The 22,656-nt window shown below is 39.4% G+C and overlaps 1 protein-coding gene across 2 annotated transcripts; it reads right to left on the bottom strand.

Moving 5' to 3' along the window:
- Positions 1-6,983: 6,983 nt before the first annotated feature.
- LOC148878186 (homeobox-leucine zipper protein HDG2-like) lies at positions 6,984-14,611 on the bottom strand. Of its 2 annotated transcripts, none has more exons than XR_016100902.1 (14): positions 14,345-14,611; positions 13,615-14,176; positions 12,671-12,882; positions 12,458-12,575; positions 12,039-12,227; positions 11,473-11,928; positions 11,263-11,364; positions 10,942-11,142; positions 10,630-10,804; positions 10,202-10,473; positions 9,728-9,823; positions 9,234-9,606; positions 9,045-9,117; positions 6,984-7,415 (listed from the first exon to the last, which is right to left on the bottom strand). XR_016100902.1 is itself a non-coding variant. In XM_088950499.1 (14 exons), exons 3-13 carry the CDS (start codon positions 13,717-13,719, stop codon positions 9,256-9,258), a joined length of 2,277 nt encoding a protein of 758 aa, XP_088806625.1. In that variant the 5' UTR covers positions 13,720-14,018; positions 14,148-14,176; positions 14,345-14,551; the 3' UTR covers positions 6,984-7,415; positions 9,234-9,255. The 2 variants fall into 2 exon arrangements, 1 of the variants encoding a protein (XP_088806625.1); XM_088950499.1 differs by lacking the exon at positions 9,045-9,117 and having other exon boundaries at positions 13,615-14,018; positions 14,148-14,176; positions 14,345-14,551.
- Positions 14,612-22,656: the final 8,045 nt, after the last annotated feature.

The raw sequence follows: 22,656 nt of genomic DNA, 5'->3' as shown, positions 1-22,656 counted from the left end.
GGTATATCTCATCCTCAACCTATATGCTTGTTTTGTGACAATCAAGATGCTTTGCACATTGTTGCGAACCTAGTCTTCCATGAGTGAACCAAACATATTGAGGTTGATTGTTATTTCATTCGCAATGAGCTCCAAGCCGACACCATTGCGCCTTCCTATGTACGTATCGGTGAACTAGTTGCCGACATTTTCTCAAAGGCTCTCGGATAAAAACAATTTGATTTTTTCCTTCCCAAGCTGGGCATTCGCAATTCTCATGCACCACCTTGAGGGGGAGTATTGGACGAAGATAAGGTTTGCGAGAGTCCTAGGAGATCTCGGATCTATATTTTGTATATTTCATGTACAGTTAGGATTTAGAAGTTTAGAAGTTTTGTTTTTCTTTTTGGATTAGGAAGTCTTTTGGTTTTTATAAAGTTTTGGGGAGCAAGAACTCCATCGAATTTGTATATATTTATCATAAGATCATAATGGAAGGGGACGACCTTTGGCTTCTGAAATTCTTCATGGTATCAAAGCGTGCGTTACTATTCACTATGCTATCGACGGTTATCGCTACTAATCACTTTTGGGCAAGATGGTTCTCGTCGTCATCAGGATTTCTTGATCTCAGATTCCTATTCTGGCTACAGTAGAATATTTCTTCACAGAACTTACAAAGTTCTTGATGGAGCTCATCATTGAAGATTGTTGTGTTTACAGAGTTTCTTGATGGTGGCGGAATTTGACGTTCCTCTGTTTCTTTAAGGACTGCAGCTCATCCCCTTCCTTCGAACCCAACCCAGAAGACTAGCAGCGGTACTGTTCTCATCCTCTTCTCTCCCTATTCAAACGGAACCAATGACGGTACTGTTCATCTTCTCTGACCTCGCGACACCAGAACAGCGGCGAAATCCGTTTGATTTGTCATTAGATCTTTAGCGATTCCTCACCATCTTCTACAACCATCGGCCGAACTTTCTCCTTTGCCAATTAATCTACGACGGAAATCTATTGCTCTCTAGTCAACCAGGTTGGGGTTTCTCGACTTTGATTCGAAACTGCATCCAGCCCAAAGCTCAAAAGCAAGAGTTATCCAAATGGAGTTAATCTCTTCTCAACTCTAAAAGCTAGCAGTGGACTGGAACTTCTGCTGCCTGCGGAATCTAAATCCTAACCAAAGGAGATAACTGCCACCTGCCAGTGATTGGTTACAACCGAAGAACAAATGGCAATCCCCTCATCTATGTCTTCTCTAAAAGAAATATTGACCCGCCGTCCAGTGGCAGCGACTATCCGGCTCATTGTTCCAGATGGTGCAGCCCGACCAGCACCTCCTGTTGGCCTAGCTTGAAAACTAGGTGGTGGCTGTTTTCGGAATCCACTGCTTATCATCTTTATTGTGTTTGCTAGACGAATAGATACAACCGTAGCAGACATCATTAGAAGTCTTGCTCAGCCGAGGAATCTCTATTGCACCTCCCAGTCTAACAGATTTGATGCGCAGAGATAGCAGCAGTACCAACACCTTTATCACAATCTCTTAAGTCATAGTGGGTATTGCTGATCAGTCACCATGGCTGCCAACAACGATAGGAACAGTGAGAGCTCAACAAAGAATTGCTTCCAAATAATTGGATATCCTGAATGGTGGGGAGACAGACCCCGCAGTACATTGACCGGGTGTGGAGCAGGACGAGGAAAAGGGGGTGGACCCTTTGGCGGACATGCCCGTGGTACAGAAAAAGCTCATGCTGCTCAATCATCAGCGGGGCGTGAGGTGGCTGCTAATGCAGCTGTGACAGACGGAGACCAGACCGGATTGAGCGGGCTTAATGATGAGCAATGGCAGACTCTTGTAAGCATGCTTAATGTTTACAAAACCGGGGCATCACATCACATGACAGGGTATTTAAATGTGCTCGTCGATACCTATGATGTTGCACCTTGTCCTGTTAGGTTACCCAATGGTGCACACACCGAGGCCGTGAAAGAAGGCATTATTGAACTTGAAAATAATTTTAAATTGTTGCATGTATTATATGTCCCAAAACTCAATTGTAATTTATTGTGAGTTGGTTGGTTACTTCGTGACACAAATTGTATTATGACGTTTACTAATAAGTTGTATGTGATACAGGACCGCATCTCGAGGACTCTGATTGGTGCGGGTTAACCGCTTGATGGGGTCTATGTCTTCAAGGGTGTGGCACTGGTTCGTGCTTACAAGACAGATGGAATTGGATCATGCATTTTGTGGCATTAAAGATTGGGACACCCTTCTTATCAAACGGTTAGTTTGCTTTTTAATATCAGTAATAGTAAGAACAAAACCTGTGATGTTTGTTTGAAGGCAAAGCAAACCAGAGATGTTTTTATTCAAAGCGGCAATAAAGTGGTTGATTGTTTTGCATCGATTCATTGTGCCTTATGGTGCTTACAGAGTATTTGCATCTTGTGGTGTTGTATATTTTTTTATAATTGTTGATGATTATTCTCGAGCTGTTTGGATTTATTTGTTGGTTGAAAAAAGTGAAGCTGGTTGAAAACTCCAAAATTTTTGTGCAATGATTGAACGACAATTTAATGAGAAGGTTAAGGTGGTGAGAAGTGATAATGGAACAGAGTTTAAATCCTTGAAATCATATTTTGACGAGCAAGGAATTTTATTTGAAACTTCCTGTGTTGGAACACATTTTGAATGTGGCTAGAGCACTCCGGTTTCATGCACAGTTTCTAATCAATTTCTGGGGTGAGTGTGTTTTGACCGAAGGGTACTTGATTAGCCAGACACCTTTGACCCTTCTTGGTGGTAAAACACCTTACGAGATGCTATTTGGACAAAGTTCTTCTGATAAACATCTCAGAGTTTTTGGTTGCTTGTGTTTTTCGCATACTCGGGATCGTGACAAATTTACCGCTAGGAGTAGGAAATGTGTCTTTGTTGGGTACCCTTTTGGGAAAAAGGGATGGAAATTATACAATCTTGAGTCTGGTGATTACTTCGTCTCATGAGACATAGTGTTTAGTGAGACCGAGTTTCCCTTTGTCACTCTAGAACATCAACCCTCAGTAACCAGTCCTCCTATAGCCAAAGAAAATGTTGGGTTGCCTTGGGCCACTCCTCCTGACATGGTATCTGAGTCACCTCATATAGAATTCAGGGGGAGCGACACGATCGATGAAAGACATCAAAAAACGGGTTATGATGAGGAGGCAGGTCCTCTTGATGAGATAAGGAGCCATACAAATTGCAGAAATAATGAAACTCTAGCTACTCCTCAACCCACCACGGAGTTATTAGGCCACGAACATCGAGAAAAGGGGCCTCCCTGCTACTTATAGGACTTTGTCACACATCAGTGGCGCGAGGCTATGCGCCAAGAGATACAGGCTTTGGAAGACAATGGGACATGGACCTTGGAAGACCTCCCACCTGGAAAAAAGGCAATCGGGTGTAAATGGGTCTACAAAATCAAGTACAACTCTGATGGATCCATTGAAAGATTTAAAGCACGGTTGGTAGTCCTTGGCAACACTCAAGTTGAAGGTCTTGATTACAATGAGAACTTTGCCCTTGTGGCTAAAATGGTCACAGTTCGAACCTTCTTAGCAGTTGCTACTGCCCAACACTGGGAATTGCATCAAATGGATGTCCACAATGCTTTTTTGCACGGTGATCTCCATGAGGAGGTCTATATGAAACATCCTCTTGGTTTTTTGGCCTCCGGGACTAGAAAGGTATGCAAACTCCAGAAATCTTTGTGTGGTCTGCGGCAAGCCCCCCGGAACTGGTTCTCTAAGTTAGGTGCTGCCTTGAAAACTTTTGGGTTTGAACAGTCCTATTCCGGTTATTCCTTATTTACATATTGCAAGAATGGGCTTGTCTTGCATGTCTTGGTTATATTGATGACTTAATCGTTGGTGGGAATAACCCTGAGTTCATACACAGATTTAAACGGTATATGAACTGGTGCTTTCACATGAAGAACTTGGGTGTTCTAAAATATTTTTTGGGCATCAAAGTGACTCGCGGATCATCGGGGATATTTCTTTGCCAAAGAAAATATGCACTTGATATTATTATAGAAACTGGCTTATTGGGGTCCAAACCTGCTCCCTTTCCTATTACTCAGAATCATAAACTTGCCCTTGCTGACGGAGCACTCCTGTATGACCCTGAACGATATCGACATCTTGTGGGTCATTTGATTTATTTAACCATTACATGGCCGGAACTCAGTTATTGCATCTATGTCTTGGCTCAATTTATGCAGTGTCCTCGTGTTGATCATTGGGATGCGACATTACATGTGGTTCGTTATTTGAAAGGATGTCCTGGTCAAGGAATATTTTTGCGCTCTGATAGTGATATGCAATTATATGTCTATTGTGATTCCGACTGGGCGAATTGTCCTCTTACTCATCTCTCTCTTACTGGGTACTTTGTCATGTTATGACATTCCCCCATCTCCTGTAAGACTAAGAAACAACATACTGTCTCCTAGTCCTCTGTTGAGGCTGAATACCAGTCAATGGCTACTGCTAGTTGTGAGCTGAAGTGGCTGAAAGGTCTGTTGTCGTCTTTGGGTATATCTCATCCTCGACCTATACGCTTGTTTTGTGACAATCAAGCTTCTCTGCACATTGCTGCGAACTCTGTCTTCCATGAGCGAAGCAAACATATTGTGGTTGATTGTCATTTCATTCGCAATGTGCTCCTAGCCGGCACCATTGCGCCTTCCTATGTACGTACCAGCGAACAAGTTGCTGACATTTTCACAAAGGCTCTCGGACAAAAACAATTTGATTTTTTCCTTCGGAAGCTGGGCATTCGCAATCCTCATGTACCACCTTGAGGGGGAGTATTGGACGAAGATATGGTTCGCGAGTCTTAGGAGATCCCGGATGTATATTCTGTATATTTCCTATACAGTTTGGATTTAGAAGTTTAGAAATTTTGTTTTTAGAAAGTTTTGGGGAGCAAGAACTTCATGAATTTGTATATATATCATAAGATCACAATGGAAGGGAACGACCTTTGACTTCCGAAATTCTTCACTTCCACACTATTTTGATGTTGCACCCATCATCGAGGAACGTTTTGATTTCGTCGTTATTAGAAGGTTGAAATGAGAACAATATGTTAGGTGTACTTTTGAAATAAAAATTCCGATACTAGTTCTCATATCACGTCACTCATTTTAAGAGGCCATGTGACCATTCCAAACGAAAATACAAACAAGGTTAATCAAGTAAAGTGGTTGAAAATTATAAGGGACATTTTAATAATACACAAATTACAAGGAATGTCTAGCAAACCACACATAATAATAACAATAATAACAATAATAATAATAATAATAATAATAATAACTGGTAAAAGGCTTAAACATATACTGAGCTTATAGAGTTTGGATGGACTCCCTACAGGGCTCACCTTACAGTACATCCTCTCTGTGCAACGGGAACATCTTGCTATGACAAGTTCGGAAGATGATCCCAATGCATAGAGGGGATGTGTTGTGGGTTGCTAGTGGGGTGCATCTCTGGGGAGACCCTCTGAATTCAATGGACTTAAATATATTTTGCGACTCTTTTATCTTTATTTTCTTTCAAATTTTCAAAAAAAAAAACAACAAATAGGAGTTAAATTCATGTTTATCAACCTCCATTCTTTATCAATTCCTCAAGCTCTTCAAATTTAGGTTCCTCCAAAATATATTTATTCCATATTCTCTTCTCCAACGAAGCATTTCTTCCCACATTTATATATCGTTTTCTCAATGTTAGACTCCCTTTCTTTCAAGAATCTCAACAAAGTATGATAATCATCATGCCTAGGTGGCAACAAGTTCTTGGATAGGAGTTTTTGACACAATTCATGGACTACGAGTTTACTCTTTTGCATCCGGATATCCTATTGAAACAGAAGAAATCATGTAACCAAATTTCCTTTTTCCTCGTTCTTTTAAGAGAATGGGTGAAGAAGCATTTATGGCTTTCTTCTTGGAGTTCTCCACAAAGCATCTTGGGCAGGGATAATGGGAGAAGGAGATAAAATCCCTTCTCTCCATGCCGAGTAGATGACCAAAGCTCTCTTATCTTTAAAAGGACATAAAGGACAAAATAATAGGATTTTAAATAATTTATTTAAATGAGTTCACATGTGATGGGAGGGTATGTTTAAGTCCAATGGCATTAGCTCACAAGGTATGCATACTTCAGTCTAATTGAAAAACTCAGGGTGTCTTTTAGCCTAAGAATCATAATCCTGGCCCTGAGTTTCTGAAATCATTATGTTAATCTCAAACCTAAACATGGCTTTGTTCATCAAGGGAAGCATGTTTCATGCATTTGTCCAATGGCACATGTATCGCAACTAATCAATCATTCTATGATTCTTCTATCTTGCCATAAGAGACCAGTGAGAGCAGCGCGCGCAACATGGTCCTGGCAACCCACTTGCTCACATTCACAGGTACACTTTTTCTTCATTATGACAAAAATTTTATTGTATCTTCCTATATTAAAGGGACAATTTAATGGCGCTGTGATACTACACTCTGAAACTTGAACAAGATACTATCATAGTTCTAGTACTATACATATATATATATATATATATATACAACAGCTGTTCTTCGAAGATGGTGGATCGTCACATCACTGTCAGCCAAGACAAAAGACTTGAATTACAGTACCATGTCATCAGCTTCTTCATTTACAGTTATCTTGTATATCGGCCATCAGACCAAAGTGAAGTATTAATAATGGTCGCAGTTTCTTTGCTGTCTTTTTCCTTACTGTTGAGATGAGCACCTTATAGTTAAGACTTTTAGTTTCAGATCAGTCGGACAAACTGGAAAAATATTTGGCAATGGAATCCATCCAACTGAGGAATCAGTGGGCCGGAACAACAAACCAAACTGAACTGTGTCGTTACATTGTTATCTTGGGACGACAAGAGAATTCGACGTTTTGAGTTTCATTCCAAAGTCATGTGTAATTAATGAGAACTATATTAAGTAAGACAGAAACCAATGTCTGTTAGTGGTGTAAATCCTACCACCAACAATTCAAAACCACACTCAGACAGGGGAAGAAGACAAAAGAAACAAAGGATAAAAGAGGACACAGATGAATTAAGTAACAGATCAGATTCAAAACCTTAACTCTACAATAGAAGATGAAACTATATTTATATATCCCCGTATATCGTCAATCGATCCTTGTATCTCCTTGCCGTTTGAAGAAGTCAATACCCGAACCATTTCCCTTGCGAGGTGGTTGGTGGTGTATCTCCTTGCCGTTTGGCGAAGTCAATAACGCCACCACGGGTCAGGTAAGGTTCGCTCTTGACTCCAACCCGTCACCCAAAATACATTCCCCCTCCCCCTTTTTCCTTCTGTTTTGTTCTTCCTTCTTTAATTTCTCTGCAACAACATACATAAACATGGAAAAATGAAAATGACTTAGCAGACATATTCACACAATTTAATTGATAGTAAAAATGCATTTAATGCATTAATAGAAAATATTCTCACTGCTTGCTTTTTTTGGTAAATCTGTTATGTGTTAAAAGTATGAGACCGGAAGAGATTTGACCAATAAAAAAATCCCCCCCCCCTTTTTTTAATGTATACCACTTATAAATTATCACTTGTATGATACCAGTTAATTATTTATAAGTTTTTCCTATATCATTTACTTGAACACTATAAATAAACTAAACTATAAACTAGAAATGATACTAAAAATATTTGCGATTTTTAATAAATGAACAAAAAATGACATTGTTATTGTATTTCATGAATAGTATGGATTGAAAATTACTAGTATGAAACTTGAACCTACGACAATTTGATAAAAACACAACATTCATCCAACTTTATTGATAGTCACAATATAATTTAATATATATATATGTATGAGCATTTTCTACTTGAATCAAATAAAATCAGATTATATTGGATTGGATAGGGCTGGATCCGTATTTCATTCAATTATGTATAAGTGAGAGTAAATTTAAATCACCCAAATGAGGTCTAAGTCAAATTCAAATTTGGACAATTCGATACCATTTGTAGCTATTTGGGTCATGGTTGAGATGGCTCTGGGCATCACATGACCACCCAGTCATCGCGGCCACGTCGGTGTCGCTCTAACATCTCCGCAGTTTACACCGACTCCGTGGTCACGACCGCATTGTTCTATTGTAGTGATCCCCACCTTATCCTCCCAGCCACGTTGATTCCATGTAATGTGGATAAGCATGACCAAGAACAGGAGTGGATGGGGACAACTCCGCTAGGGATTAGGGCTCATACCGAAGACCTTGGTGGTTAACCTCAATCTAGAAACCCCAGAAGCCTAATCCGATCAGGACACTGACTTTCGGCTATAAAAAGGTATCTCCCGCTCAAGATAAAGGATTCCAACTTCTAGCACCCATACTATTCGGCCCAACCGCCTACTATATTCCACTGACTTGAGTGTCGGAATGCCTACCCAGGAATAACTCCTCGAACCTCTAACATCTTTCTTGATTACAGATCTTGGAGCGTGGTTTCATCCTTCCACCTTGGCTCCGCTTATTGGCAAAGATTATCTGACTATGACCTCGATTCTTACACCACCTCGAATCGAACAACATAACAGCCTAATGGGCATTCACACATTTGTGTTTTCAAGGGTTCCCCTTGCTTCCAATTAAACACATATCTATCTCTTTAATTTTTCAAATAAAGGAAGTATTTTGAAAAACAAGACAAAAAAAATAAAGGCTCGATTATGATTATTAGGGAAAGATATGATACCGGAAAACTTATATCCAATTAACAGGTATCATAAAAATGGTAACCATGCAATTAATGAGGAGGTATATATTCATCAAAATTCACCATGGGGAGGGAGGGTTTGAGTGATCAAAGCTCTTACCATACCTTATCGGCATCTTGGATTTACCCTCAAATATTAATTACAATTCCAAATTGATTTGAAGCTGATATAAATTGGACGGATATAATAACTTCTGATTTGAACCGAATCAAATTTAGATATACCTATATCTGATTTGATCCAGTTGGTTTGCAGCCCTAACTCCCATGTCCCATAAAGGCTGAAAAGCCCTCAAGTCTTAGCAATAAGAATATCAAATAGAGGAGTTAAAAAAGCATTAATTAATGAAGAGAGTAAAAAAAAAGTAGAGGGACAAAATTAATGAATATCAAATAGAGCTGTATGACACTCACCCGTGGCCTCTGTTTTTTGGATTCATGTACTTTCACATGAAACCGCAGCCTTGATTCTTTCAACAGTGCAAGCAATGAGGCTGTTGACAGTAGCCACAGATCCGAGAGAAAGTTTTGCGGTAGGAACTGAATCGACCAATATCTGAAATGCAACAGTCAGTAGAGATCCACAATTTACTCCACTCTGAACTGGTGCCCCATCAGGTAATATAGCAAACCCCGAGGGCAGGAGGGCAACATAGTCTGGGTCTCCGCCATTGAGAACCACATTCATTGCGACAACATCCACAGGAGCATAAATTACCAAGGAGCCTGTTGAGTCGGTGCAACTCTCTTGTAATATCAGCATGTTGCTCTGGCTTGAATTTGCACTCTACAATGATAGTTCAATTCATTGTGATCATCAGTTTGATGTTTGAGATTGATCATATATAGATGCATGATATACAGGCCGACAATATAAAAACACCCATCTCTGCAACTGTGTGACTTACATTAACTCGCAGTAGGGAGACACAGTTGCCTGGATCACGGCCATTAGCAATGTGTGCCATTTCTTGAACAACACCGCCATTTGAAAGGATATCCCACTGTAATTGCATGATATGATAGCCATTACAAATTAAAAAAGTTTAGAGATAAGATTCTACCCTTCAACTTAATAGGAACATTTTGATTAGGGTGATGGAAAGGAGAGAAGCAATTGTTATAACTTGAATACGAGGATTACATTACATGCCTAATTTAATTAGTATGACTATTATTCCTATGAATCTAATGAAAGATGATTAAGCCTCTGTTTTTTAATTTATTCTTCATGATTTTCTTCGTTAACATGGATTCTAGCATTATAATTAACCACTAAAAAGAAAAAAGAAGAAATTTCAAATCTAATTTATTTGTGTCTGATGATGATAAAAGTGTAAGAGGATATATGATTCCAAATATTAATATATATATATAGGTACCTCACTCCGGGAGTTCTCATCGCGTAGGAAGTCAAAAACTTTCTTTGGTGGGACTGGTAGCCAGAAGGAAGTGGCAGCACTTAGCACAATACCAGGAGGTCTGCCTGGATCGTCGATGCTCTTTCTAGTCATGACTCTTACATCGTCGGCACCACTTCCGGATAATGTAGTCCATGTGTGAGCGGTAGAAGCACTCACACCAGCACAGAAGCTTACTACCATCCTCTCAGCCAGCTTTAACATGCTCTTTCTCCCATCTGGACTTGTTATGACTGTGCATAGTAGTGCCAAGTTCAATACATGTATAGTGAGGATTTCTCAGAAATGAATATGGTTGGTTAATTACGGAAGAGAGAATGAATATACAGTCGTTATTCTCTTAATTTTCATATAATTAATTTGAGCGGATACAGTATTATTAATATTACCACCAATATCTCCAGCAGGTATGTTACTAGCCATTACACTTGCAAGGCGTTCGCACTGTCGATCCAAGGTGGCGACCCAACGCTTCGCACCAAATGCAAGACAACAGCTAACGAGCCCTCTGTATATGCTATGAACAGCTCTATCATCCACCTCTACATGTTCCACCCATGTTACCTTTCGAATATACAACCACCAAATTAACTAGTTATTATAGCTACAAGAGAGAGAGAGAGAGAGAGAGAGAGAGAGATTGCGATGTTAATTAAATGGAAATTAATTTAACTCTCGTTTGTGAATATTTATTTGCTCACTTTCGAGTATCCATTTGGCGTCTCTTGGATTAAGCAGCCTGACGGTCTTCTTCGACATCTCAACACAGGACCAGGGCGTAAATGATCCAACGAAACATCAACCACCGCCCATGTCCCTTCGGCATGCTGTTTACAATACCTGACGAAGTAACTCTCTCGAGTTGGCACCAGTGGTGAAGGGACTTGGAATTCTGCTGTCATCTGCGAAATCGTTAAAAAGTTCTAGTTAATACGTTTCATTTCACCAGCATGAAATCAGAAACCTCTCCTCATGAGTAGTTGAAAGAAAACGAGATCAAGAGCACTGTATAAGTTAACTACCACTTGCAAGGCTCCATTGTAGTTTCCTGCAACTCCAGTTGATAGGACTTCTAGCGTCATGGCTCTTGAAACGATGCTAGAGAAGACACTCGACCACTGATTCTGATAGCCAAAAGGGAAAATTAACTTGGGTTCTCGGGATATTCAGTTCTGTAAACATATAAAGGTATGACCTTGTCTACTCTTTTCGGTGAAAGAAAATGCACGTACCACATCCATAAGGATTTCAACAAGGTTAATATGGTTCATGATAACAACAGCAGTTTCTCGGGAAGCTTCAGTATTGAACGCCGCAGGTTTTGGCCCAATTCCCCTAGGAAATACCCGGATGTATTCATCCTCGGATAGAATCTCGGTTGCATTGTCGAGGGAAGGCACCCACAATGGTTCGCCTAGTTGAGCCATCCGGATGAGCTCTTCCATTGCTGCAACAGCAAGCTCGATAATCATTGGCTTATCAGCCTCGCTAGGCCCGGAGACTGACCTAAGGAGATCGCCAGCTGCCCCGTACATTTCCCCTCCACCTCCAATACCGAGGCCGGGCTGAGCCTCAAAATTCCCAACACCCAAGTCAAGGGAACGAGGAGGAATGGAAGGAGACATAAGAGGGTAAGAGACCAAAGGTTTGCCTACATACTTTGCAGCAATTCCCGATATCCTATCGATCTGTAAACCAAAGAGAAAAGTTGATAACTTATTAGTTCAGTGTGACAACTTCCCAGCCCAGCTTCTTATAATAAAGCAGCAAACAGGTAAGCTCGATCCATCGCTGGTACCTCCTCTCTTAGCCGAGCATTTTCGAGCCTCAACTGATGCTCGTCAAATGACATCTCGCCGATGGCAGTGGGACCTCCACAGTTAGGGCATGATGCATTACTGAGGGCTTCTTTGTACCTTAAGTTCTCTGTCCGTAGTTTCTCGTTATCGGCTCTCAGCTGTGCGTTCTCTTGGCGCTCATGCTGGGTCTGTACGAGGAGAGAGATTGGTAGCAGAAAGTGATCAGAAAACTGAATCTAAGCAGTATTAACAAAATCATGCCAATCTTCAATTCCCACAAATATAGTTAGTCTAGGTATAGTAAACGTGAGAACAAGAAGGCAGAAAAGGCCATAGTATAGAAAATGCAGATACTATTTTTATATAGAAAACTTAGACGGAGCCTGTAATGTAGTCCATGCAAAATGAAGGGTTTTACCTTCATTTGGGTGCGCTTGTTTTGGAACCAAAATTTGACTTGTAAAGGCTCTAATCCTAATTCACGGCTAAGCTCCTTCCTTTGTTTGTCATCCGGATGAGGGCACTCCTTGAAGAAACTGATAAGAGCAGGGAAAAAGGCTTAGAGATCGAAAACCTAAATGACATTTTTCTTTTTCTTTTCCTTTTTCTTTAGAGATTTTCAAGAGCTTACGCTTCCATTTCCTGGATTTGGTGCTGAGTGTGGCGATGATAACGCTTCTTTCTGGGGCGCTGGTTGGGATCTTGATCATCACCGGAGGCACCTTCAATGTTTTCGCTGCCGGATTTGCTCTCGAACTCATCATCTCTTATCTTAGCCATCTCGCTTTCAGGGGTGTTCTGAGACATCTCGAGCTGGTGTTGCTGTCCATCCAACATGTTTGGCTGTAACATATCTCCAGATCCTTAAGATTCCGAAGCTATTTTTCTTTCAAACTATTGAAGTGAAGCAAGCTAACCACTCAACAGTCAAAAGAAAGAAGCCGATGTTTTAAATGATTTAAAAAATAATTTTTGAGAAAATATTAGGATAAATGAAAAAAAAAAAAAAAAGAAGAAAAACTCATTTTGTAGTAGAAAGTATAATTGTAGTAGCAAAACTTTGTAGCACAAAAGATCTATCGATCTCTCTCCCCCATCTCAAGGAAAACTCATGTTGAGATGCATGAAGATGGAATCTGCAGACAAAATTTATAGGGCAAAACTCTCACACTCTCTCCCCCTCTGAAAAAGAAGACCTTACGCGTTTCTCGGAAATCGAGAACGATTTGGATTGAAACCAGTTAACACCTTTGTTGTTTACCGTCATACTAATAAGTCTATTAACAATGTTTAAGCAGTAGAAGAAAAACAAGAAGAAATATATACAAAGGAGAAGAAAAAGAAGAAGAAATATATACAAAGGAGAAGAAAAAGGAACTAAAGAAGTCAGAAGACGAAATAAGCTCAGCAGTCGCTAAATCAATCTAACAGCCCATGAAAATGAAAAAAAGGAAAAAAAGAAAAGAAAATGAAAACAGAAAGAGGGAAGAGACCAACGAAGCCTAATAAACACAGGTAAAAATGGAAAGAAGGCAAGAATTTAAGGGTGAGATAGAAAGAGGAGATAGAGCTGACCTGACCGAGCGTAAGACCCGAAGATGACCCAAAGCCAGTGATTTTTCCATTCCTTCCCATCATCGGCGGTACATGTCCTGGTGGAATCATGATTCCGGCAGGCATACTTCACCCCCAAGAAAAACCCTTCGATATGGAACCCCCCCCCCCGCTCTACAACAATAACAACAATTCACAGTCTCACACACTTTCCATGTTCATCTCCGACACCCTTATCTATCTTTCACACTTAATCTCCTTCACTTCTCTAACTCCCCGTTTGGTGTCTTATACAGATTTTGTGAGGTAGTGTTTTTGTGATTCATTGCTGTAGTCTGAGCAGGCTAATCAGATCATTACAGATACTAAACGTGCAGAAATGGCTACGGTTTTGGTTTTCAGAAAAAAGGGTTGCTCCAGCCTATCTGTGATTACGTGCCAAATGACAAGAAGAGAAAAAACAGTGAGAAGTCGGTTTTACGAAACATGGACCTTGAGAATCAATATTACCAGACTATAAAACAAAACAAAAAGAAGATCTCGGAGTAACCGACTTCACTCTTTCTCCATCTCGTTCGATGATCTGCGAAGAGAGGGGACAAATGTAATAAAACGGAATAAAAAATAACTGAGAAATGAAATCAAAAGTCATATTGACGCATACAGAAGGATAATGGTGAATTAAAGAAATAAAAAACACTCCTCCGAACAACTGCTAAAAGTGGAGCAATTTTCCCTGGATTATACTTACTCGTGAAGGGATCTTCGACTGAACAAAATAACCCTTTTGAAGCTCTTACTCAGCTCATATGATATGTGGATTAGATCTGTTTAACAGACTGTTGGATAGCCGGAAAACCACTATTTGGGTATCGGCGAGTGGTTTTCAGGATGTTTTTGACTGAGACTTGAGGCATAAAGGACGGAGAGAAAGGAGATGAGAAAGAGAAAGTGATTTGGGGAGGGAAGAGAAGGAGAAAGGGGAACAGATGGAGATGTGGCAGTGAGGAGTAATTGCAGAGAGTATTGAGAGGGTGCAATAGCATTTATGGAGGAAGAGGTGTAATTGCGAGAGAGAGAGAGAGAGAGCATCTGATAAATATTTTTCTAGGGGCATGGTAAAACAAATGACGGCTACCAAACACCATTGTTTTCGACCAGTCTTCACTGCTTCAAATTTTAATCTTTATAATTATTCTCTTTCATCTTTTTAAGCTCTGAGCTTTTTGAACCTCTCACAGTTTTATATTTACTTCAGTGATCTCCATTTTTTTATGGGGGAAATTGAGATCATATAGCTATTGAAAGAACAAATACAAAGAGATAAGAAGATAAAACATACTATTTAATTTCTTTACAACATGGAAAAATATAATTTTTTATGCATAATATGATACCAAGCATCATTGATGATTTTTGTTGCATAATTATTTATTTTATTTATTTATTTGCATATTCTAGTCTCTAATTCTAGTTATGAATTTGTTTTGGATAATTGAAAGTTTTGCATGGTAAAACAAGGTTCATGTAACCAACCCTATATAGTTGGAACAAGGAGTAGAGATGGTGATGACAACGATGAAAAGCACATAATAATTATTAATCAAAATGCAATAAACTTGTTTTTTTAAAATGGGTGGTTACATGTATGATGATTATCAGTTGACTCAAAAACGTATGATAATGTTGTCCACATGAATAATCACCATTACCTGTATGATTATTATTTAGTTTATTAGTTAACCTGTGGAAAAAAAATGTATGATCTGCCTGTTGAGTTATTGCCTAAATTTAACAAAACAATCATCAGTTAACATGAAGAAGGAAGAAATTTATTTACCTTAATATAATTTAATTGATTGGCTCATTTGATTAGCTTTTAATTTACCATAATACTACTGAACAAGTAATGAAAATGTGTACTATGATTGCTAATTAATTAATCCATTAAAAGAATAAACTTAATCCAATTTATCTAGCATGCATGATCTAGTTATTTGGTTATTGTCTAGAGATAACAAAATTATACAAATCTCCATGTTAGACATGATGATACAGATAAGAAAATACACTCCGCATTTAATGTGGATTTTGGAAGGAAAAAAGGACTTACTATTAATAAGTCTTAAATCTTAATTAGGGAACTTGATGAATGAAAAAGCAAAATCCCAATTTAAGAACTTATCAGGAAAGCAGAATAACCCACACCACATATTAGCATTGTGACAGTGTGTATGTGTTAGAGAGAGAGAGAACTATGTGATTGCCTAGTATTATTAGGGTTAGAAATTTTGTTAATTTCCTGGGCGTACTAGGGTTTGTAATCTTGTATGAGTATGTACTTTGTATAAGAGAGAAGGATTTGCTTAGATAGTTGTTAGTTGTTACAGCTCACAATAGTTAATTAGAGGAATGGGACTGTTGAGATTCCTATTGAGTATGTATGGAGCCCAACCACGCATTCCCATCCTTTACTACTGCGATCTCTCATTAAATGAGTCTGAGCCACGCAGCGCTGCATGGAGAGGGCCATTTACTACGTTCATGCCTCGCTCGCACGACGCACGCCCCTCTGAAAGAGCTATTTTTATTCCCTTTTTAACTCTTTTTGTCTTGATTTCCGCGACGAAATCGGCCGTTACGCCCAAGTCAAACGCCCTCGTATCGCCCGATACTCTGTCCAAACGCAACCCCCTTTTTCGGAGTTTCTCCGGCCGTCCCGTCCCGTCCCGTGGCCTCCGCTCGGCGGTATTGGTGGGTCCCATGACGACACCCCATCCCAATTCTTTAGACGTTGAAAATCACGTGATTATCCCATTCTTGCGTTGCTCGGCTAGTCAAATGGTCTTTCTAGTTCTAGCTAGTAAGGCCATTTTCGTCATTTTATTTTTTTTTTAAACGGTGACCTGGGTCTTCCAGTTCGAAATACTTGTTATCAATTTATGTATAAAAAAAATACCACTACTTTCTATTTCAAGAAAAAGTAATGAGAGGTAAGAATAAAAGAAATAAAAATACATAGAAATGGATCGATTGGTGGCCCATCATTCCCACCGGGGCCTATGAGCCCATCCATCATATCTAATTGGGTAAATGTAAACGCAAATGTTGCCCAGTAACTAAAATCAAGTGAGAGCCCGTCAGTAACAGTAGCCACATCCACATGTAGTGTTTTTGTGGATGTGAAGCAAAACTGCCCTTCCTGCTTCTACATTCTTTGTATAGTGAAAATTGAAGACTATGGTGGACCCACCTACCATTAATTAGTTGGAAAGGCCTAAACCAACCAAATTGAAATTCTAAATTTCTAATAGTGAAATCTGATGGATCACCGATTTGCACATCTAACGACCGATAAGATCTCCCAAACCAATTCATCAACAAGAATAACCGAATAAAACAAAATGAAAACCACCATAATAATGAGGGTGACGTGTTTATTAGTCGGTAATCGGTAGTCAACTGAACGAGCCTCTTCCTAATTCTCACAACGACCTCAAATACATATCCCACCGTGAATTAGGAATATTTTTCATAAATAATAATATATAAGTATAAGAAATGTTTCTAATGCATTGTGAAATGTGCCTGTAAGATCGGTGTGAAGTGCTGTGTGTTCAGCAAATTTTGTCTTTTTTATCTTTAACAAAAAGAAAAACAGAAAAAAACAATCTTGATAAGTGATAACCCCTCTTGCCTGCTTACGTGGCAATGTATGCAATATTATTTTTAGGCACGTCATCATCTCCAAAAGGGCCACCTATTTGAAGCAACACTTCTCTAGAGAAAATCTCTCTCTCTTATAGGAATTCATCGGGTAGGGTACCTGTATTGGACCACAGCCCTAGTTGAAGCAATAAGTTTCGGATTACTCACTTGAATTTTTGGGCCGATATGTTTGGGCAAATGCTGTTCACTGGCTCATATCTAAAAAGAAATAAAAGGTGATGTAGCAATTAACTCCTACAATATATCTCTATGCTAGTTCGGCCTCTTGGGATAATAGGAAAGATATGATATCCGAAAATTTTGTGACAATTAACTGGTACCGTGTTAATCAATCAGGTGATATTTATTCAAATTCACAGCTGGGCTTTGATTGGTCAATGCTCTTTCTGTTATTATGTCTTTCTTGCATCATAAATTTTCCCAACATAATAAGAGCAGTTCAGATTTATTTCTACTGATTTAGATATTTTACCCACTGGACACTACAGCCACTCACAATAAATATTTTCAATACTTGTATATTGTCATTCACATGGAGATATTAGCAATGGACAGCTGTGATGTCTTGTGGATGGGAGATCTGGACTGTATTCCTACATGCGATCCAAATTTCTGATCCTTGACCAAGTGCCAAATACCATTTTAACTTATTCACCATTATTCTTTGGTAAAAAAAGAAACTGGCTGTCCACAAGAGTAAGATACACGGGGTCAACCTTTTGCCATGTGGCAAATTTTATCAGTCATTTTTACTGCTATTTAGTTAACTTGGAAATGTAATCAGAGCGCGCACTTCAAATTAAGGGCAACTACACGTGACTAATCCAGAGGTTCCCCTTTGAGGCGGACAGTTCATATACATTTGCCATATCAGCATCCAAACATGCACAATTCAATCTTCAAATAAAATCCCTGCACTGATAATTAATTAGTGCCCGTTTGGGAGGGCTTCGTAAAGCTGTGATAACGTGTTAGATGAAAAATCTGGAAAGCCAAAACTAGGGTTTATATGAGCTGAGAAATCAAATTTCTGCGAACCTACTTTTAAATTTCATGAGAGCAGCTCAGTCAACTCAACTCAACACTGAAACCCTCCCAAATGGGTCAGGACTTTCACACAGCGGCTTCTGACTTTGCAAGGTCGGCTTCACACAGAAAACATAGAAGCTATGTTTACTGAAAGCCTACATACCCTTTCATTTGAACTGAGAAATCAACTTTATGATAAAGCTAATTTTAGCAATTTCTTCAAAGCGAATTGAAGCTATCGCAAATGGGATTTAAAGATAAAATAATGGCTTCAAAGTAAGAGTAGTGTTTTTAAACCATGTTGATCCGAGGCCAAGAAATTGATACGAGGTCGGTTTTTAAAACATTAAGACAACATCACTATCTCTCTTACAAATAAAAGATAACAGTGATTGATACGAGGCCAAGATGAACGAATAGAAAAGGGAATAATTTCTCTTGATGATACAATTCAATAGGCTACGGCTCTATATTTATAGTAGAGCTAAATATAATTAGGATACAATAGGGAGACAAGGTCGGTGACCTAAAGAGAATACAAGAAGGAAAGAAAAAGAGATAAAAAACTAAGATATGTATAACCAATTATCTCCTAGAAGTAACGAGATATAGGATACGCTAACATCCCCCCTCAAACTCAAGATGGTAATGTATCAGTCATCTGGAGTTTGCCAACGAGAGCACGAAAGCGAAGAGGAGAATGAGCTTTGGTAAATATATCTGTAGACTGATCCTGAGAAGGGATAGGAATAAGGCGAACAGTATCCTCGAGCACATGATGACGAATAAAGTGACAATCAGTCTCAATATGCTTAGTGTGCTCATGAAATACATCGTTGTGGGCAATCTGTATGGCGCTACGATTGTCACAGTGAAGAGGGGTTGCAGATGAATGAGTAATTCCCATGTCATTGAGTAATCAACATAACCATAACAGCTCGGAGGTAGTGTCGGCAAGAGCTTGATATTCAGCTTTAGTACTAGAATGAGAGACAACTATTTGCTTCTTACTATGCCAAGAGATAAGAGAATCTCCAAGAAAGAAGCAATAACCAGTAGTAGAGTGTTTATCAGTAGGATCACCGGCCCAATCAGCATCAAAATATGCGATCAAATGAAGAGAGGAAGAACTAGAGTAGCGAAGTCCATGAAACAAAGTGCCCTTGACATAGCAGATGATCCGAAGTACAGTAGCATAATGAGTAGTGCGAGGGGCAAACATGAACTGACTCACAATATGGACAGCATACGCAATGTTAGGACGAGTAACAGTAAGATATACAAGACTACCAACGAGTTGCCGATATAAGGTGCAGTCACTAAGAGGAGTACCATCAGTGACTGAAAAATGGACATTAGGCTCAATCGGTGTGTTAACAGTCTTAGTATCAGTGAGTCCTGCACGAGAAACAAGATCAGTGGGATACTTGGCCTGAGATAGATAATATCCCAATTGGTCGGAGGAGACCTCAATGCCTAAAAAATAATTGAGTCGACCAAGATCTTTCATGTCAAACTGTTTGCTAAGAAAAGTTTTGAGAGCAGAAATGCCTTGCAAATCATTGCCAGTAATGATCATGTCATCCACATAAAGGAGGAAAAGTACACAACCCTGAGAGGTCTTTCGGATGAACAAGGCATGACCGTAAGTGCTAGATTGAAAACCAATCTAACAAACAATAGAGCTCAATTTGGAGAACCATGCTCGAGGTGCCTGCTTAAGTCCATATAAATCCTTACGGAGACGACAAACCTGATTAGGGAGATGATCATAACCAGGAGGGGGCTGCATATAAATCTCTTCAAAAAGTTCACCATTGAGAAAAGCATTATTAACATCCATCTGAAATAACTGCCAGTGCTTAGCTGCAGCAATCGCAATAAGACTGCGAACAGAGGTGAGACGGGCTACGGGGGCAAAAGTCTCATCATAATCAATGCCATACTCCTGTGTGAACCCTTTACCTACCAATCTAGCTTTATACCTTTCAACCGAACCATCTGCCCGAGTCTTGATTTTGTAGACCCATTTGCAACCAATCACGGATTTATCTGGAGGCCGATCAACTAAGTCCCAAGTATGAGTGCTTGTAAGAGCTTAAATTTCTTCTGCCATTACTTTCTGCCATAGAGGGTCAGTACTGGCCTCGCGATAGGTGCAAGGCTCGTATAAAGAGACAATGGTAGAATAACAATGAAAATCACAAAGAAGAACAGAAGGTTTAGTAACCCTACTAGAGCGACAGAATGAAGCATCAGAATGAGCAGGGTCTAATTCATCAGGAGGAATCAAGGGCTCAGAAGATGGTAGAGATGGAGGATCCATAGCCAAGGTAGATGCATCAAAAGAGGTTGCAGGTTGTGCAGTACTGTTAAATCTATCAGATGAAGAAGTAGTCGGACCTGTAGGTAAATCATCAAGAAAAAGCGAGATGGTAGGATCAGAAAAAAAATGTGAAGATGTCGTGGTAACTCGAAATGGGGAGAGACTGGAGAACATTTTGTGTTCCCAAAAGGTAACATGACGAGATATGCAAAGTCGTTGGGAAAGAGGATCCCAACACCGATATCCTTTATGTTCAATTCCTTACCCGAGAAAACTACATAGACGTGCTTTTGGTTCCAATTTAGTATGTTCATGAGGTTGTAATAGAACAAAACAAACACAACCAAATACACAAAGAGACTGGTAATCAGGGCAATGGCCATACAATCGTTCATAAGGAGAAATGTTACCAAGAACAGGAGAAGGAATGCGATTGATGGTATAAACAACAGTGAGGGTTGCTTCCCCGCAAAAACGTTCAGGACAGGAGGAAGATATTAAAAGAGCTCAAACAATATAAAGAATATGCCTATGTTTTCGTTCTGCACACCCATTTTGTTGAGAGGTACCGGGACAAGATCTATGAATGATAGTTCCATTTTGTGAAAGAAATTTGGTAAGGATAGAATCTCTATATTCCATGGCATTATCAGTGCGAAAAGTTTTGATGATAGAGGAAAACTGAGTTTTAATCATGGTGGAAAATTGAATATAGATTGTAGGTAATTCATATTTATTATGCATGAAATAAATCCATGTATATCGAGAGAAATCATCAATGAATATCACAAAATAACGCGAACCACCCATGGTATTATGAGGCGAAGGGCCCCAAATATCAGAATGAATGAGATCAAAGCATGATGTTTTGAAAGAGGACATGAAATACAATCAAAGTGTGTTGTTTTAACAGGACCCAAACATCAATTAGAAATTAAGGATCATAATCTAGAGATAGAAATGTAACCAAGGCGAGAATGCCAGACAGTAGAGGTGACAACAGCAGCAAGAGATGGTAATTGAAGAGATGATAGCTCAAACAGTCTCCCAACCTTACGGTCTGTCCCAATGATCTTCCCTGTCCGTGGATCCTGCACAGTACAACCATGACTTGAGAAATGTATTTCAAAACCAATTTCACATAATTGTTCAACAGATATAAGATTTAGAGATAATTGAGGTACCAAAAAGGTGTTAGGAAGTGATAAATGAGATGTTGAAACAGTGCCTATACTTTTGATAGTTAAAGTGGAACTATCGGCAGTATGAACAATTGGTGCAATAGAAAGATGTGACTTAGAAGTAAATAGTGGTGAATTTGATGTCGTATGATTGCAGCAGGCAGAGTCAAAATATCATGATGAGGTAGTACCTAGAGTGACAGATAATGCTGAATTAGAAGGCATACCAGAATCAGGTTGGAGTTGGTGAAGAAGAGCTTGGAGTTCTCTAAGGGAAAATTTTGGAGAGATGTAATCAGAAGAATTTTCTGTGGCAGCAGCTGCAGTAGAACTAGAAGCCTAAGAACCCATGGATGAGGACTTTTGCCCAGATGCCTTTTTGGCTTGCAAGTGGCGGCACTCTGAAATAGTATGACCAGTCTTCTTGCAATAATTGCAGAAGGTCTGTTTTGAAGGTTTAGTTGAAGAAGTAGCAGACGTACTCGAAGTAGCAAGAACAGCATTAGTAGATAATAAGGATCGCTCATCTCGAAGCATTTTTAAATGAGTTTCTTCAGAAAGCAAATCTTTGATCACAACTTCAAGAGAAGGCAATGAGCTACAATGAGGTAGAGTACCACTAATAGGTTCATACTCATCCCTGAGAGTCATCAGAAGATGCCAAACACATTGGCGATCGCGAAGCTTGGAGTAAGCAGTAGCTGCAGAAGTACTATCCCATTCAGGATCACACTATGCTAACTGATCCCAAAGAACTTGTAATTCAGAGACATAACTGTGGATGGTCTGTTCAGGTTG

This window comes from Nelumbo lutea, chromosome 1 (assembly GCF_056320005.1).
Source record: "Nelumbo lutea isolate HS-2025 chromosome 1, American lotus-T2T, whole genome shotgun sequence".
Lineage (NCBI taxonomy): Eukaryota > Viridiplantae > Streptophyta > Magnoliopsida > Proteales > Nelumbonaceae > Nelumbo > Nelumbo lutea.
This window is presented reverse-complemented; position numbering and strand designations above follow the sequence as displayed.

Bases quoted from the DNA above. Each gene is read 5' to 3' on its own strand.
- LOC148878186 (XM_088950499.1), bottom strand. From the start codon at position 13,719: ATGCCTGCCGGAATCATGATTCCACCAGGACATGTACCGCCGATGATG. The intron at 12,576-12,670 runs GTAAGCTCTTGA...TGCTCTTATCAG, and splicing joins CAAATCCAGGAAATGGAAGC to TTTCTTCAAGGAGTGCCCTC. The intron at 9,824-10,201 runs GTACCTATATAT...ATGCAATTACAG, and splicing joins ATGAGAACTCCCGGAGTGAG to TGGGATATCCTTTCAAATGG.